Source organism: Fundulus heteroclitus, unplaced genomic scaffold (genome assembly GCF_011125445.2).
Source record: "Fundulus heteroclitus isolate FHET01 unplaced genomic scaffold, MU-UCD_Fhet_4.1 scaffold_43, whole genome shotgun sequence".
Classification (NCBI taxonomy): domain Eukaryota; kingdom Metazoa; phylum Chordata; class Actinopteri; order Cyprinodontiformes; family Fundulidae; genus Fundulus; species Fundulus heteroclitus.
Window position 1 is genome coordinate 390,037 of NW_023396846.1, and position 17,668 is coordinate 407,704.

A 17,668-nucleotide genomic window follows, 5' to 3' on the forward strand; every position below is an offset into this window, starting at 1 on the left:
ATCATGTGTAAAGACGCAGCGTGAACCTGTGTGTGCTTCAGTGTTGCCGCCCCCAAAATTAGCATAATCTCACTCTTAACTTTTGATCAAAGTTGAGAGGTCTGATTATTACACACCATGCCATATCACATGACACTACTGTTTTGGGAATAATTACACACAGAGAATACATTCAAACAATATTTTATTATACACATATGTGTATACACAATTTATGTAGACAAATGATTTTGTCCTACACCTTTTGTGAAGTCATTCCCAATAGCCATAATAGACAAAAAACCAATGCATCACACGTGTTAAGATACAGCTGGCTGTGATTATACACGTGGCCAGTAGGTGGTTCCGTGTGCACATGAAGCTCCAAGAACCCTTTCTCGAACCAGTTGCCTCAAGTGGTTCAATGCCTCATGAGGCTTCATCTCACCATCACTACAGCCTGGCCCAGGGCTAACATGTACCTGAAGCTGAAAATGTGGGACTGTCCCTTTAAGAGGAGCAGCAGGACGCCGTGCATGCTGCGGCTCTGTGTGCATGTTCACACGTTTCCTGTGTAAAAATAAAAGTCCTGAATAGGAAGAAGTTGTGATGTGGAAATGTTCCATGTGGTTCTGTTGTTGGTGTTGGTTCAGCTTCTGGTTTGGTGCCGCAGGAGTTTAGCTAGAAAATTAAAAACTGGTCTTCAGTCTGTCCAAGTCAGCAGTTTGGAAGTAAAGAAGCTGATTTTAGTCCCAGACTGTCAGCGTCGGCTCTTCTTTCATTCTCAACGTGTTTTCAAGGTTTGGAAAGATGGAGCAGAAATATCATTTCATCATTGCTTTGAGTTTCTGCTGCTGATATATTCAACTAAAGAACAAATTCTGTCATTTAAAAATATGTCAGAAAGAAGATGTAAATGTTTTACTGTAAATTAGGACTTTTTGAAAGTCAGTGTTGATAAAAAAAGAGTTATATTGAAATAATGAAACTTGATCAGAGGAACAGAAGAGAATGAGCAGAAAATAAATCAAACACAGAAGAAAATATGTTTATTGCTCATTAAAACACATGAAGTAGAACTGCAGCAAATCAACAAAAGGAAAATTTAACATGTGAATCTAAAAATGTAATTATCTGCTAAGGTTGAACCCAATGTGAGCCAGGCACGGAGCTGATGCTGAAAAAGGGTTTATTAACAAAATCCAGGAGGCGAAAAGGCAGACTTCAGGCAAGCAAACAGAACCAGGCAGGGACTAGACAAACTCAAAAACAGAAGGGCAAAGAACAGATCGGGCACAGACTGGCAGAAAGGCAGGTTAAACAAAAATAACAGAGGCTGGAATGGGTTTACCGAAAGCTGACGAGTAGGGTAAATACAAGACGTTCTGGCACTGGAGACTTATCAGAACGGAGTTTAAATGGAGATGAGAACAAGTGAAATCACTGAAAGTTAATTGCAGGCAGGGAGGAGACTGAACAGGTGTGCTGAGTAGTAATTGGATCAGCTCCAGTGCCAGAAACGTTACAAAAAAGTGTTTAGAAAAATAGGAGCTGACAAAAACAGATAACAGCCAGAGATTGAGGAAAAACTGGCCAACATTTCAATGAAATCTGACTGATGAATGAAAGTAAAAAACCAAGAGAGAAAGTCAGCATGCTGATATTCAGAGTGAAGCTTTGACTGGAAACAGGCAGAAAAACAACATGTGGATCCTGGAATAATCCCAGCTTCCATCTTTAAAGGACTGGAAGAGGAAGAAGTTTCCAAGGAATCATTTAGAAGAGTTTTACAAAGAAACAGATTGAATCCATGAATGTGAAAACGTGTTTCTGAGTGAAAGAGACAGACATGAACAGACTGAACTATCTGTTCAACAGGGAGAGGCTTTCTCTGACAGGAGGAGACTCTTTAGACTCAATCAGCACAGAAACACTGAGGAACCATAATTGAACCAGAAGAACCCAAAGCCAGGATGCAGAGGTTCAGTGAATGTGGTGTTGAAGGTGTGGAGGTGGATCAGTGAGTCAGAGGAGACTCTGTAGAAGGACAGAATACCAGCAGGACAGTCCACATACACTGCTACTCTGTTAGAGACGGAGGAGGAGGAGATAGATGTTTTTCTGTTATTGTGACGGACAGAGTAACCATCATCAGAGCAGATCAGACTCCAGGACTCATCATTAAATCCAAACCAACAGTCTCCACTTTCTCCTTTCCTCCTGATTCTTCTGTAACTCACTGATATATTAACTTTCCCTCTCCACTCGACCTCCCAGTAAAATCGACCAGTCAGACCAGTTCTACACAGCAGCTGAGGAACATCAAATCTGTCTGGATGATCAGGATATGACTGAAGCATCTTCACACGTGTCACCTTCCTGTTGTCTTCAGAGAGTTTGAGTTTTCTGCTCACTGTGTTTGTGTCGAATGTGAGTTGACAGGAATCTGATGGAGAGAACAAAGACAATCCAGCTGCAGTTATTGATCATTTATTGACACTTTGATGATGACTCCTGAATGAGTGATGGACAGTCTGAAGATGGTTGAATGTGAGCTGCTTTGTTGTCATGAATCAAATTAAAAACACACTTACACTTCCTCAGACCTGGTGTCAACCATCGGACTCCAGCAGGCTCCACCCTGAAAGGAGGAGGGGGGTCAGACCATCAGTCTCTTTCAGCAGCAAACATGGACATTACATGTCTCTCAGACACACATTGTCCTCCACTGAGAAAGGACCAGTCCAACAGTTGGACACGTCCACTTGTTGTTGTAGCCCTGTGGAAATCTGCTGTGGCCACAGAAATACAAACATTAAAAAGGAGAAGCTGCATCACATTCAACAGAGTTCAACAAGAATCAAAGATCTGATCTCTGAGCTCAGACTCACAAACCAGGGAGAGGCTTCCATCATCACAGACCTCTGACAAACATATCCAACCTTTCAGCATGGACCAGTCAAGTAAATGTTCCAGGTATTCACTACCTTTATTCTTCCAGTATGTAAAGTTTATCATATTATTATTTTGTAGGATTATTCCAAATGGGTGTATGACTGCATGGGTTAACTTATCCCGGATAAGGGATGACTTTGTCATTTTAAGAAACTAATGTTAATATTTTTAAAGCATGTATGCCATTTTATATTTGACCTAATGAACGGCAAGTCTGAAATCATGATTTTGTTCTTGATTAAAAACAAGTGGTGTGTAGGGATGGGAATCAAAAACCGGTTCCTGTTCATAACTGGTTCCATGTGCTCCAATTCCATGGTACCGTTTGGCAGCCCGTTAACGATTCTCTTATCGATTCCAGGCAGCACCAGAGCCAGGCAGCACAACTTACGTCACGTTTTTTACGGAAGTTACGCACAAGGCTTTCAGTAAGCAAGTACGACGTGACAAGGCGTAAGTCTACAAAAGGAAAACAAAACAAAAAATGGCGCCCCATATGGTAAAGCGATCGAAAGTTTGGCTTCATTTTAAAGGAGAAGTCCGGTCAACAAGTAAAAATCTGTGGATCATTAGTTATACCTAAAACTTATACGTTAGTGGCGATTTAATGAATTTAGCATTGATCAATAAGAAAATAAAAGCATAAATTGTCGTCTAGATCACTGTGTATGGGGGCCATTATTGCCCAAATATGGGCAATAATGGCCCGACATCACATCCTGTGACGTAATGTTGCGGTAAGGCACTGCGCTCTACAACAACAATTATTTTGGATTTCCAGAGGACTTCACCATTGAAATGTCATGAGAGCTATTGTTAAACAAACAATGTCCACCTGCATGGCAGTTGCATGTCCCAATACATCGGGTAAAAGTGAAAAAAAACAGTTTTCTACCCTTTCCAATTCATGATCCACCAACGGCTCTTTTGTTGGATTGCCTACTTGCCATCGTTTTTCTTTTTTATGATGTAGATTTTGCCGGGACATTTGTTTACCTGACCAGAGGGGCGGAGTGATATGACACATTTCCATAGAATGCTCACTGTTGTGAAGTCCACTTATTTTATGCGACTTTGGTCTTCATTTTTCTAAAGTCGCTTGTAAATTTCATGAGCTGCGGGTTGCAGTTTTCTGGGGTTGTTTGTGACTTGAATGTCACTTGTTCGGGCTCTAAACTAAGTGACGCTGAAATATCCCTCCGCTTCAGCTCATCCTGACAAAGGAGCAGAGTAAATTTACAGCGACTTTAGAAAAAAGAAGACCAAAGTCACATAAAATAAGTGACTTTTGCAACAGTGAGCACAGTGCTGTTGTACTATTCTCTAGCATTCTTTGAATAACTGAAGGCTCCGAAAGTAAAGAAAAACATAGTCCGGAGGATGTTGTGGGGAAAATAGCATCCATGCGGTTAACGGGCATTACAAAAATGCGCCGTTATGGTCTAACAAAGTAAACGCGATAAAACTGACGGCCCTAATTTTAATTGATATTAACACTGAGATATTTCATAGGCAAGAAGAACAAACTGAGAAGAATAACACAAAAATAAGGAGACGGCTGCCGCAGCAGACAAATTTAACTCACATCATCCCTTTTTGGTCTCCTTGGCTCAAACTGGTATGGCTGGATTTCGTCAAAAGTCAGGTTACTATCAAGAAAGTCTTCTATATATTCCAAATCGCTATCAGATGATGATGATGAATCCATGGAACTCCCATCGCTGTCGCTAATTAATCCATCACTCTCTGCCGCACTGGTCATCGGCATCTTGGATAATAGCGCGCAGTGACACACAAGAAAGAGAGCCTTGGGACTTGCTCAACAGCCGATCCCACGGTTAGACGTCACTAACTGTGAGGTGAGGTACTGTTCTTCGACACATGGATAATTCCAGTAAAACACATACAAATACAAATTTCTCTTAACAAAAAAACGTATCATTTACTAAATAGTATCTAATAATTTTAGATTTAAAGTACTTTCAGCAGTTTGAATTCTGATTTTGATCGGACTGTTCCTTTAATACTAATGTTCAGCATTCTAGTATTTTAAATGAAGTTTCCTTTAACTTTTTTTCTAATTATTATTTCAGTTTTGCTTTGATTATGTACTTTTTACACAATTTCCTATTTCTGACTATTACAGGCTCACAATGTCTTGAAAATGTTCTTTATTATGTCACGATTTCATAATCAGACAAAAGGATTGTTGTGAAAAATGCTTACAGATTTATTATTGTGTTTCCAGATTCAAGGACAGAGAGGAGTTGAGTTAGATAGGAACTGATCGTACCAGTGGCTGCACTCCTCTGAAGATTACTCCCACGTTCTTTGTTAACCCAGAATGTATAAAAGTTTAGTGTGTTCCTACTTTCTTCACTCTGATTCCTGACTGCGTTAGGTGACAGAGACATTCAAACGCTTCTTGCCTTTGAATTAAATGACTTAAGAAGACAAATATGCATCTTTTCTTTTCTCTTGATTAAAAAATAGTCGTGTGCTAACTTAATTGATAATTATTAATATCCACTAATCCATTAATATCCATCATGCTGAACCTGCCAGGCTCATAATTGAATCTTCCCACTGTGGGACACTGCAGTAAACTATTCCTAATTAACCTTTACACTTATTTACATAAACTATGTAATTATTCTGACTGCAAGTGTGTGGTGTGAAAATTATTCTGAAGTCACTGTGGCCTCATGCCACTTGGACATGTGAGCACGGGCCAGCTGATTGCAAGGCCAAATGCTGTGTAGTAGCTGTACGATATGTTGACTGTCTAAGATAGACTGTCTTTGTTTTGTCTCATGCCAAGGCCACTATCGAGTATTAGGAAGAGTCGAAAGCGAGAAGGAGCAAAAACAGACAGACACAGACTGCAGCAGGACCGTGGGGTGCGATTACTTTCCATCTATGTGATCTCGTAATAAAAGTGCTGGAACTTCATCACTCAACCGTTTCCTTATTCGGGAACTCTAGAAAGTCAGTTATTGTTGTTTAGAACTCCGACCACAAAGTGATAAGAGGGGTTGGAGAGGGATGGGTGGGATTTAACTGAGGAGGTTTTATCTGTCATAAAAAGTACCTCTATACCCTTTTTTTCCTCCATACCTGAGAGAATCCAGTCTCCAGCGTGGATCCTTCAGTCCAGCCGACAGCAGCTTCACTCCTGAGTCTCCTGGATGATTGTAGCTCAGGTCCAACTCTTTCAGGTGGGAGGGGTTGGAGCTCAGAGCTGATACCAGAGAAGCACAGCCTTCCTCTGAGACCAGACAGCCTGACAAGCTGCAGACACACGATTCAACACATGTTAACATGAGAAAGTAGTTCTCAAGAAGTTGCTGCTCAGCTGGTTTTAATAAATATAAAATTGAAGTTAAACAGTATTTTGTTCTGGTAATACAAAATAACATCTGACACATTTAAACTGATGAATCCTGACCAGAGCTCCACTGGGATGGAAACTCTGCAAACAGACAAACTCTGCAGAAGGTTCTGGCTTTAAGCAAACTTCAAACTGGACCTAAAATACCAAAGATAAACTGGTGGTCCCAGTAGAACCATTGTTCAGGTGTTTAGATTGCTTAAGTCTCATTGATGGAGTCAAGATTTGAAGTTGAGATAAAAAAAATAAAGCAATGGTTTGGATCAGTGACGTTAGCAGCGTATGGTGAGCACATGTTTCCCACTTGCAGAATCAGCAGAACGCCTTTGAGACATCTCCCATCTGAGGTCAGATCCAGTCTTTTAGTGCGCTCTCTTTCTTCAACTGTTTATTAAATTTTTTCTCATATTTTCCCCACTCACTGCATCTCATTCTCTTGCTGTCTCATCACTAGTTTCCGTGTCACTCTGGGCTCTGGCCTGTGTGTTTGGGATGTGCTGAATCAACTCTGGAGGGTGTGATGACCAGGCAACTGGGACATGGAAAGGACAAACTATCTACCACTCATGTTCTGCTTTATTGAGGGAAACTGGGAAATTATTAAAGATTTTCACTAAGTAAGAAAGTCAAGCCCTTATAAGCAACTTCACCTTCAAAAACTCTGGGTCCTGGCTGTGGGAGTAGTTGAGTAGTCGTGGTGCTGCCTGTGCACAAATAATCTTTTTCTGTCTTCTTTTTATTTTGACTCATTGTCAGGTTATGGTGGAGCAGGTAGTGACTATATGGAATACAATAAAAACTAATCTGATGGTTTTTAAATTAAATGTCATTGTGGGGCTTAATGCATCTTTTTAACACAAATCTAAAAGGTCTTGCTTGATGAAATCTGGGCCTGTTTAGAAAAAATTCAGGGCTTCAGACCATTTTGGTAGAATAACAGTTTTTTCTTTTCTCTCCCTTTTTCAGATTTCAGCTCTGCTTTGATAGCTCTGCTTCATCTTTCTCTGTTCTCATCTCTCCTGCTGCTCAATCAGCACACTGCATTCTGGGATCTTTTATGTGCTGAGACAGAATAGTTCATTTTAGTACATGAAAAGGTGAACAGAAGTTGATGAAGCATTGTGTTAATTTGTTTATATTTTTGATTGTAAATCTTAATTATTTTATTTCAAAAATACATAAATAATACAGGGATACTGTTAATTGGCTGTGTAACCAGTGGGTCCCATTAGTAGTGGGGGCCCAGGCGGTTCCCTTCAGCTTCTTTGCATTGAGGTAATGTATGGGTTGTCTGTAGATGAATAATATAACATGATCAGAATGTTTATTATTGTCATTGTGCATCATGTTCCACACATGTATAATAGATTAAAGTCAGCTCCAAGCAGTGCACTGATATCGAAATGTCAGATAATCAAAAATATATACAATATACAGTAGTGTTATGTACATTGCAGATAAAAGATATATTGCTGTACAGATTGTTAAATATGTGTGTAAATATTTCACATTGTAGGACAGAAGCTGTAAATATTGTACAGTGTCAAAATGAATGATGAATAATGTCAATAAACTTATATTTCCATCAACTTTTAAGTAGGTAATGGACAGAAATCTGGTTTCAAAAGGATGGAGAACTTTGTACCTGAGAGTTTCCTGTCTGCAGTTTGGACTCCCCAGTCCAGCAGAGAGAAGCTTCACTCCTGAATCCTGCAGGTCGTTGTTACTCAGGTCCAGTTCTCTGAGACTGGAGGACTGGGAGCTGAGAACTGAGAACAGAGCTTTACAGCTTCTCTCTGAGAGGTTACAGCCACTCAGTCTGAGGAGACAGGGAGAAAAATCTGCTATTAAACAATTCATCAGAAATATTGTTGATTTCTTTACAGTCATAAATGTTCTCCTTGGAAACATTGATGGATCTGTTTGATTTTACACGTCTTTATGTTGCCTTTTGTTGTGAATTGGTTTATTATAAACAAACTACCTTTAGGTGCAATTTATGATGCTGAGATGGAGAAAAAGTGAGTAGGCTCAGAGAAACTGTGTGAATAAAAACAACAACTTGCTTTTCAAGCACTTGCTGTCAAATGTTCAAAAATAACAGAAATGTTTGTGGCAGGGCCGTCAACAGCTGCCATGGCTGATGATGACGGTGGTGGAGACATCAGGTCTCTCAGTGGCAGCATCATGTAGCAGAACCTGCGCCAAGATGGGCTGCTTTCAGAACACAAGGCTGTGTAATGAGCAGGTTAAAGTATGGAAGTTAATTTGTGTCGCTGGGATTTGAATTAAAAATGCCACTGAAATTTAAATGTTGTATGATTGTACTTACTCTTTCGGTGTTAGAATATATTCAGAAAACATTTTTAACCCCCAAAAAATTCATTGTCATTATATCTACATAGTTGAAATTTCATTTGTTATTTTCACTGCAAGATAAAAATTCACATTACTATTTCAAAGTGATTAAATTTTCAATACCTGTTTTTCAGTTTAACTTTTCAGTTAAAAAAAAAAATCTGCATATAAAAAAATTCAGCCTTTCAAAATTCAAACTCAATAATTTCAGCCTCCCGAGATTCAACTGGCTCAAATTCACCGTCTTAAATTCAGCGTCTAAATTTGGTGTAAAAAGGTAAGGGTTACCTCAGGTCACAGACATTACCAATGGATTGTGGTGTCCAACACCCAGCCAATCCCGTTACGTTTTCTTAGTCACGTGACGTGACGCTTGTGGCGCAGACTGAAGGAAAACCAGCATCACGGAGGCGGTCATGGAAGCTAACGCTAACTCAACGGTGAGTTTATTACTTTCATTTTTCTGTAGTATTGCTTTTCTTTGCGCATTAATTTCAATACATAGGGTGTGTCCCAATTCAAGAGGTCCAACCCAAGAAGGATTCGACATTGTGGACCGCGTCTTTCGCATAACGCAAAAACCACAGAAGCCGGCTGTGAATTGGAACCTTCTAGCCTTCGCCAGCTTTCCCCAGGCCGCCACTCTTACCTCAGTGTAACTTATGTTGCCTAGCAACCATGACAGAGTGAACGACAGCTGTGAAGCTGAGTTGAACTCAGGTTAATGTTCAGTGATATTTATGTAAAATAAAAACCTTAAATAACATTAACTGACGACAAATTAAACTTTTATTAAACATACTAAACTTTTAGCAACTTAACCTCCAAACCCCCCCACCCCCTTTTTTTTTTTTGCTTGTAGAGCATGATAAAAGTAAATGCACCGAATATCAACATTAACATTATTTCCGTCTTTTTTCTTTTTCCTAACTCGTGATTTTCTTCTGGTGTGATAAAGATGCATCAAACAACCATGCAGGTGTTTCCGCTGTTGCAGTCGCTGCCAAATTCTGGCAAGTCTGCATTGATGCAGCCCCTGAATAGAGACACACCCTTATCGCTTGATTTAAAACATGGGTTTGAGAATCAGTTTCTGTTTTTTTTTAATAGTACTTTAATTTACATTCTTTTTAGTGTAGGGTACCAAATGTTCTACTTGGCAACACTATAAAAAACCTCCTTTTGGTTTGTCAATTGATTAAAAAGCTTACTATATTAAAAATTAGAAATATGCTTGTAAGCACATTCTGTAATTTATTTTAGATTAAATATTTTACCGTCATTTCAAAGAATTTTTAGCAATGGATTAAAATTCAATGTTTTACCGACAATTTAATTACTTATTTTTTTCTCTTTCTCTCTGTTCAAGGAACTTTCGTTTCTCCTCTCGAGAGCAAAATTAACGTCTGTTGTCTTTCTTCCCTGTGTGTTGTTTAATGTGTTGTTTTTTAAGTGCTTTAAACCTGACAATCGCTCTTAATGTTATATAGTTAAAAAGTGTGGCAATGTTGAAAGATTCTAGCTGTTAGAAACCATTGATATATACTGTATTTAGATTTTAAAAGGTATTCTGGGTAATCTTTAGAGCAACGGCTTAATGCATTAAAACAGAAAACAATAAAATTTACATTTCTGACTCATTTTGTTGGGATGTGAGCTCATTCTTAAAAGGTGGCACAAAAGAAAAACCTTTGAGAATCATGCCTATATGCTGAATCTGTGCTTGGTTTCTATTTATAAGGAATAAAGGTCATAAACAAGCTGACAAATCTATCAGTGAACTAACATTTCCATCATGTTTTAGCAGGTAATGGACAGAAATCTGGTTTCAACAGGATGGAGAACTTTGTACCTGAGAGTTTCCAGTCTGCAGTTTGGACTCTCCAGTCCAGCAGAGAGAAGCTTCACTCCTGAATCCTGCAGGTCGTTGTTACTCAGGTCCAGTTCTCTGAGATTGGAGGACTGGGAGCTGAGAACTGAGAACAGAGCTTCACAGCTTCTCTCTGAGAGGTTACAGCCACTCAGTCTGAGGAGACAGGGACAAAAATCTGCTATTAAACAATTCATCAGAAATATTGTTGATTTCTTTACAGTCACCAATGTTCTCCTTGGAAAGATTGATGGATCTGTCTGATTTTACGCGTCTTTATGCTGCCTTTTATTGTGAACTGATTCATTATAAATAAACTGAAGCAACATGAATCAATATTTCCCTCATTAGCAGATTTCTCACTATCAGAAATAAAAGCAGCAACAATCTGTGTCCTTACAGAGCTTTGTTGGAAACTTTAACCACTGGCAGCAGCCTCAGGAGAACCTCCTCTGAAGCAGAGTATTTCTTCAGGTCAAACACATCCAGATCTTCTGCTGATGACACTAAGATGTAGATCAGAGCTGACCACTGAGCAGGAGACAGTTTATCTGTGGAGAGACTTCCTGAACTCAGAGACAGTTGGATCTCCTCCACTAGAAAACGATCATTCAGTTCATTCAGACAGTGGAACAGATTGATGCTTTTCTCTGCAGACACATTCTCACTGATCTTCTTCTTGATGTACTGAACTGTTTCCTGATTGGTCTGTGAGGTACTTCCTGTCTGTGTCAGCAGACCTTGTAAGAGTCTCTGATTGGTCTGCAGTGAAAGTCCCAGGAGGAACCGGAGGAACAAGTCCAGGTGTCCATTTGGACTCTGTAAGGCCTGATCAACAGCTGTCTGGTGAAGAGACTTTGGTTTAGGAACTGAGAACTTCTTAGATGTTTGTGTTTCTTCCATCAGGTTGACACCAGAGTTGATGAAGGTCCGATGAACATGAAGAGCAGCCAGAAACTCCTGAACACTCAGATGGACGAAGCAGAACACCTTGTCCTGGTACAGCCTTCTCTCCTCTTTAAAGATCTGTGTGAACACTCCTGAGTACACTGAGGCTGCTCTGATATCGATGCCACACTCTGTCAGGTCTGATTCATAGAAGATCAGGTTTCCTTTCTGCAGCTGATCAAAAGCCAGTTTTCCCAGAGACTCAATCATCTTCATGCTCTCTGGACTCCAGTGTGGATCTGTTTCAGCTCCTCCATCATACTTGACCTTCTTCACTTTGGTCTGAACCACCAGGAAGTGGATATACATCTCAGTCAGGGTGCTGGGCAGCTTTCCTCTCTGCCTGGTCTCCAACACGTCCTCCAGAACCGTAGCAGTGATCCAGCAGAAGACTGGGATGTGGCACATGATGTGGAGGCTTCTTGATTTTTTCAAGTGGGAGATGATCCTCCTGGCCTGCTCCTCATCTATGAATCTCTTCCTGAAGTACTCCTCCTTCTGTGGGTCAGTGAACCCTCTGACCTCTGTCACCATGCCAACACACTCAGGAGGGATCTGATTGGCTGCTGCAGGTCGTGTGGTTATCCAGAGGCGAGCAGAGGGAAGCAGTTTCCCCCTGATGAGGTTTGTCAGCAGAACATCCACTGAGGTGGACTCTGTAGCATCAGTCAGGATCTCCTGGTTCTGGAAGTCCAGAGGAAGTCGACTCTCATCCAGACCATCAAAGATGAACAGAACCTGGAAGTGTTCAAAGCTGCAGATTTCTTTGGTTTCAGTAAAGAAGTGATGAACAAGGTCCACCAAGCTGAACTTTTTATCTTTTAGCACATTCAGCTCTCTGAAGGTGAATGGAAATATGAAGTGGATGTTCTGGTGGGCTTTGTCTTCAGCCCAGTCCAGAGTGAACTTCTGTGTTAAGACTGTTTTCCCAATGCCAGCCACTCCCTTTGTCATCACTGTTCTGATTGGTTGATCTCTTCCAGGTGGGACTTTAAAGATGTCTTCTTGTCTGATGGTTGTTTCTGGTCTGTGTGGTTTCCTGGATGCTGTTTCAATCTGTCTGACCTCATGTTCATCATTGACCTCTCCAGTCCCTCCCTCTGTGATGTAGAGCTCTGTGTAGATCTGTTTCAGAAGGGTTGGACTTCCTGCTTTAGCGATCCCCTCAAACACACACTGGAACTTCTCCTTCAGACCAGATTTAAGTGGATGTTGACAAAATGGAGCAGATTGTTCTAAATGAACAGAAAAAGTGAAATCAGGAAGGAAACCAAATGATCTTCTGAAGATGATGTGAATAAATGTGATTCCATCTCTTCAGACATCATTAAATATGTGATTTATCCATCAGGTTAAATCTTTGTAGAAATTCTCTTACTGCTCTCCAGACGGTCAGCCAGCTCCTCCTGCTTCATCCTCCTCAGGAAGTTCAGAGTGATCTTCATCACTGCCTCTCTGCTGCTCCTCCTCTGCTCTTCATCCTCACCTTCCAGCACCTCCTCATCATCTCTCTGACTCTCTGAGCAGTCTGGGTCATCTGGACTCAGAACCTTCTGGATCTTCTTCAGCTCCTCCTTCACAAAAGTGACAATGTTGTCCTCCAGCAGCTGGAACAGAATAATATATGAAGGACACATCAGACTGAGATCATGGGTCCAAACATCAGAACCATGTTGGACAGACTGACTGTCCACTGGTCCACAAAGTCCAGCATGGAGACGACTGAACAGAACCGATGGAAACGTAGTTGTTGTACATGTACAGACCATAAATATGGAGTCCAGCTGGGTTTGATGCTGCTGGGCAGACGAACCTCTGGGAACCTCTGAGTTCTGCTGGTCCACTCTGTGGAGGAACCAGAACAATTAGGAAGGAAGGAAGGAAATATTAATCCAGCAGTTTTCACAGATAAAATCACCAAGAACTTCACAGTAAAAGTCCTTAAAACCAAAAAAACTGAGCATCAAATGAATACGGTTCAGATAAGTTAAAAACAGGAAGATGAAGTAAAAGGATGAAGACCAGAACCACCAGAACCTCCCAGTAGACCCAGCCAGTTCAAGACCCATTTTAAAAAGTGGGTCTTGAACTGGGACTTCAAACTGTCCACACTGTCAGCAGATCTGATGCTGGTGGGGACAGTGATCCAGAGCTTGGAGACAGTGGAGGTGAAGGTTCTGTCCACACAGGTCTTCAGGACAGTGTGTGGGACATCCAGCAGGTTCTGATGACTAGATCTGAGGTGGTGTGGACCTGGAGGAGGTCTGAGATATGTGGCTGTGTGTCCATGTAAGGTTCTGTCCTGGATGTGATGGTGAGTCAGGGCAGTCAAACTTTTTTACAGTAGCAGGCCACACACTATCAGGTAGGAGGGTGCACTTATGCCGGTGCCCGAGCCCTGAAGGGGAGAATTTTGAAAAATAGAGTCTCCCTAATGTATTTTAGAAGCTTTCAAGACAGGTGATTATTTAAATAATAGAGTCAGAGTGCATGTTTTAAATAGAATAAAAAGCAAAAAAAGTGAATGATCAATTCTTCAAAAACAACCTTGATTTTTTTTATTATTATTCTTAAAACATTTTTTCACATGTTATCATCATGTTTTAACAAGGTTTTGAACAAATGTGCATAAAATTTGTTGAATTTGAATTACCAGCACCATATAAAACGGATCAGATTAGGTGAATATGACAATTTACTAACTTCCAAACGCTAATACAAAACGTGCGTGCTCAAAACCGGTCTCGCGTGCGCTCGGTTCCTTCTCTGCTCGCGCGCTCAGTTTTTTTCTCGGCTAGCGCGCTCGACCTGCTCATTCCATGCTCAACACCAGCTGTGCTGGGCACTCGCTTGGCTGTTTCTCCACGAGCGTCGCGCGAGAAGAGTTTTTCAGAGTTGAGCTTGGATTGGTTCCTGCGCGCTCAACCAGAACGCTCCATTATATAATCGGGGGAAAGTAGGCGGCGGCAAAAGCTGCTATAGACGACGATGTGCCGCCGGTGACGACTACTTTTGACTGCCCTGGTGAGTATTTTAAAATGGATCCTGTAGGTCCCTGGAAGCCAGTGAGCTCACATTATATCTGTCCACACAGAGACAATCAGAAGGTAAAGGTCCATGAAGGACATCTGGATGTGAGCAGAGAACCAGAGGATCCAGGTAGGTGGAGATGTTTAATGTTCCTGCTGATCCACTAAGAACCAGCAGAACCTCTGATGGTCCACTTCAGCTCAGCTTGGTTCCACCAACCACATGATGAAGCTTTCCTTCCCTGCTGAACTGCTCTCACAACGCACACAGGAACCAAGTCTTGATGGGTCAGACTGGCTCTACCAGCTATTTCCCAGCGGGTCGTGGAAATGTGATCCACTGTTAGTCTGACATGGAGCCAGGAAGCAGCAGAACCTCCTGATCAGCATCAACACTCCAGACATGAAGACATGAAGGTGTTTTCATCAGAACAGGGCAGCTGATTTCTGGAGATAACGGATCAAACCTCTGTCTGCAAATAGAACTGGAACATCTGAGAGCTCACTGGGAGGAACTTGGTTTCTGTTCTTGGCTCTTAAAGAAATGTAACGGGTCAATTCCAGAACCTCAGACCCCGACTGAGGAGACAGGTCCATACTAGGGGTGGTGATTGGCTAAAATATCACAACATGATTCCTTGCAGTGAAATCAGGATTTTATTAGTTTCCCAAAGTAACAATAAAGCTGTTGAAGAAAAATCTAGAGAAGCATTTAGACCAGAGCATTTCTGACACATTTTAATGAGTTGCTGCAGTTCTGCTAACTTGTCTGAAGCTCAACTGAAATGTAATAAATCCATTGAGATATTTAAGAGCTGAAGAACAGCTGCAGCTCTAAACTCCTGTGAGGGAACAACACCAAGTCTCTGGTTCTGATCCCAGTGATTGTTCCAGCTCCAGCTGAGAAGAACTGAAAAGGAGCTTAAGCGAAAATTCAGACTGAAGAAACTCTATTGCCTACCTCCATCAATCAGAGACTCATCTGCCTCCGACGCAAGCCTATCAGCTTTGAACTGCTCCTCCTCGAAGCCAATCAGCATCCTGGGTTCATCTTAAAACAACTCCACATCCTCGTCTCGGCCTTCTCCTCAGCGAGCAAGCGGTGGCTGCGCTGTGTCTGGTTTGGACTCTGATGACCGGATTCAAGAGATAATAACTTATCCTGAAATCCTCCTGCCATAGGAATACCGCCTAGCCGCACATCTTCCTTTCCGACCTCTGTTTTCATCAGCTCCGATTCCTGGCGCAATGAACTCGCAAGCGACGCAGACACGTCCCAAGTACTCCCAAGTCCCAAGCTGGGACGCCTGGGTTGGGACGCCTGGGTTGGGACGCCTGGGTTGGGACGCCTGGGTTGGGACGCCTGGGTCTTTCTCAAACTGATCCCGCAGTCCCGTGGGGCTGGCTCTTGGTTCGCGGATCCGCCGTCTCATCCGGGACCTTCTCTGGTTTTGATCGGCTTTGCGGGGCCACCTTGCCGCTCGTCCCGGCCGCAACTTTTCAGCCGGATCTACTCTTTCATTCACTCGCTAATGTGTTCGGAGCCAGCTCAGGTAATATGTATTCACCCATGTTCGTCCTCTTCTTTTCCTTTTATTGGCGGATTTCAAACAACTTATAGGTGCATACCGCCACCTACTGTACATGAGTGTGTAGCTCTATGGTTCCACCTACTATATTCTATTTTTTAATTTTGTGTTATGTAAAAATAAAAACAATGCTTTATTAATTTCCATATTTTCTTCCCTATCTCCATCTGTCCCTAAAATTCCTTTAATACTCCAATCTCTCCCTGTTTCCATAATTACTTTCCTCATCCTCTCTCTTTCCGTTGCATATTTAATACAATTCATCAAAACATGATCCACATTTTCTTTTTCTGCACAACCCTCACATATATCATTATTTCTCTTCCCTATTATATACAAAAACTCATTCAAGTATGTGTGTCCAGTTCTTAGTCTAGTAAAAATTATCTCTTCCCTTCTGCTTCTTTTTCCATAATTTTTACATATTACAGATTTTTGAACCCTATATAATCTTCTTCCTTTCTCATCTTCATCCCATATTTTTTGCCATATTTCTGTTTCTTTCTTTTTAATTATTGATTTACCTTCCCCTTTCCCAAATGAAATCTGATCTTTATTCTGCTTTCCTAAAGCCTTTTTTGCTAGCTTATCTGCTGTTTCATTTCCTTTCACCCCTTCATGTGCCGGTACCCAACAGAACTGAACCTCTATTCCATATCTAAATAACCTATATAAACTCTGATAAATTTCTATTACCAGGTCTTTCCTACTATTTCCTCCTGAATGAATGCTTTCTATTGCAGCTTTTGAATCTGTACAAATTACCACCCTATCCGGTCTAACCTCCTCCACCCACTGTAAACTAAAAATAATTGCAACCATTTCTGCTGTGTATATAGATAAAAGGTCTGTTAATCTTTCACATATACATATATTAAACTCTGGGATAAATATCCCTATACCCACATTTCCCTTTGAATTTTTTGACCCGTCTGTGTATATTTTTAAAAAACTATAAAACAATTGTCTGATATATATGCTAGATTTAACCCCAACTTCATTATGTTTCCATTCTCTTTTCATTTCATGTATTTTTAAGTCAACTTTTGTTTCTGGAAACAACCATGGTGGCACAGCACTAATTGGGTTATTTTGTGAGAATGTCTTATCCTCCAGCTCGTACATTTTTGCTCATTCATTCACATTCCATCCAAATCCCTTTCTTGTGAATTTAGAATATTCCCAACAATTCTTTATAATGCTTTTTGCTGGATTTCCTTCACTACTGCTTTTAACTCTGATCCAATATGACAGTGATATTCTGACCCGTCTTATTTCTAACGGAGTTTCTCCAGCCTCTAATAAAAGAGCGTTAATAGGGGTAGTCTTAGTTGCTCCAGTAGCTATTCTTAATGCCCTATATTGTAATTTATCTGCAATTTGTAATGATGTTTTTGCTGCTGCTTCATATACTATACAACCATAATCTATTGCTGATCTCATAAGAGCTCTATATATATTCAATAATGACTGCTTATCAGCCCCCCAATCATTCCCAGCCACTGCTTTCATGAGATTTATTACTTTCTTACATTTTGTTTCTAGCTGC

General features: G+C 40.9%; 1 protein-coding gene across 1 annotated transcript in view; it reads right to left on the reverse strand.

Moving 5' to 3' along the window:
- Positions 1-1,825: 1,825 nt before the first annotated feature.
- LOC118560418 (NLR family CARD domain-containing protein 3-like) overlaps positions 1,826-17,668 on the reverse strand; it is a 29,355-nt gene continuing 13,512 nt past the window's right edge. Inside the window, exons 3-9 of the mRNA XM_036131405.1 lie at positions 13,268-13,346; positions 12,883-13,108; positions 10,954-12,736; positions 10,536-10,709; positions 6,052-6,225; positions 2,574-2,620; positions 1,826-2,425 (exon numbers count right to left, since the gene is read on the reverse strand). Coding sequence (XP_035987298.1) covers positions 1,899-2,425; positions 2,574-2,620; positions 6,052-6,225; positions 10,536-10,709; positions 10,954-12,736; positions 12,883-13,108; positions 13,268-13,346 — 3,010 coding nt within the window. The 3' untranslated portion in view covers positions 1,826-1,898. The remainder of the gene's footprint in view (positions 2,426-2,573; positions 2,621-6,051; positions 6,226-10,535; positions 10,710-10,953; positions 12,737-12,882; positions 13,109-13,267; positions 13,347-17,668) is intronic.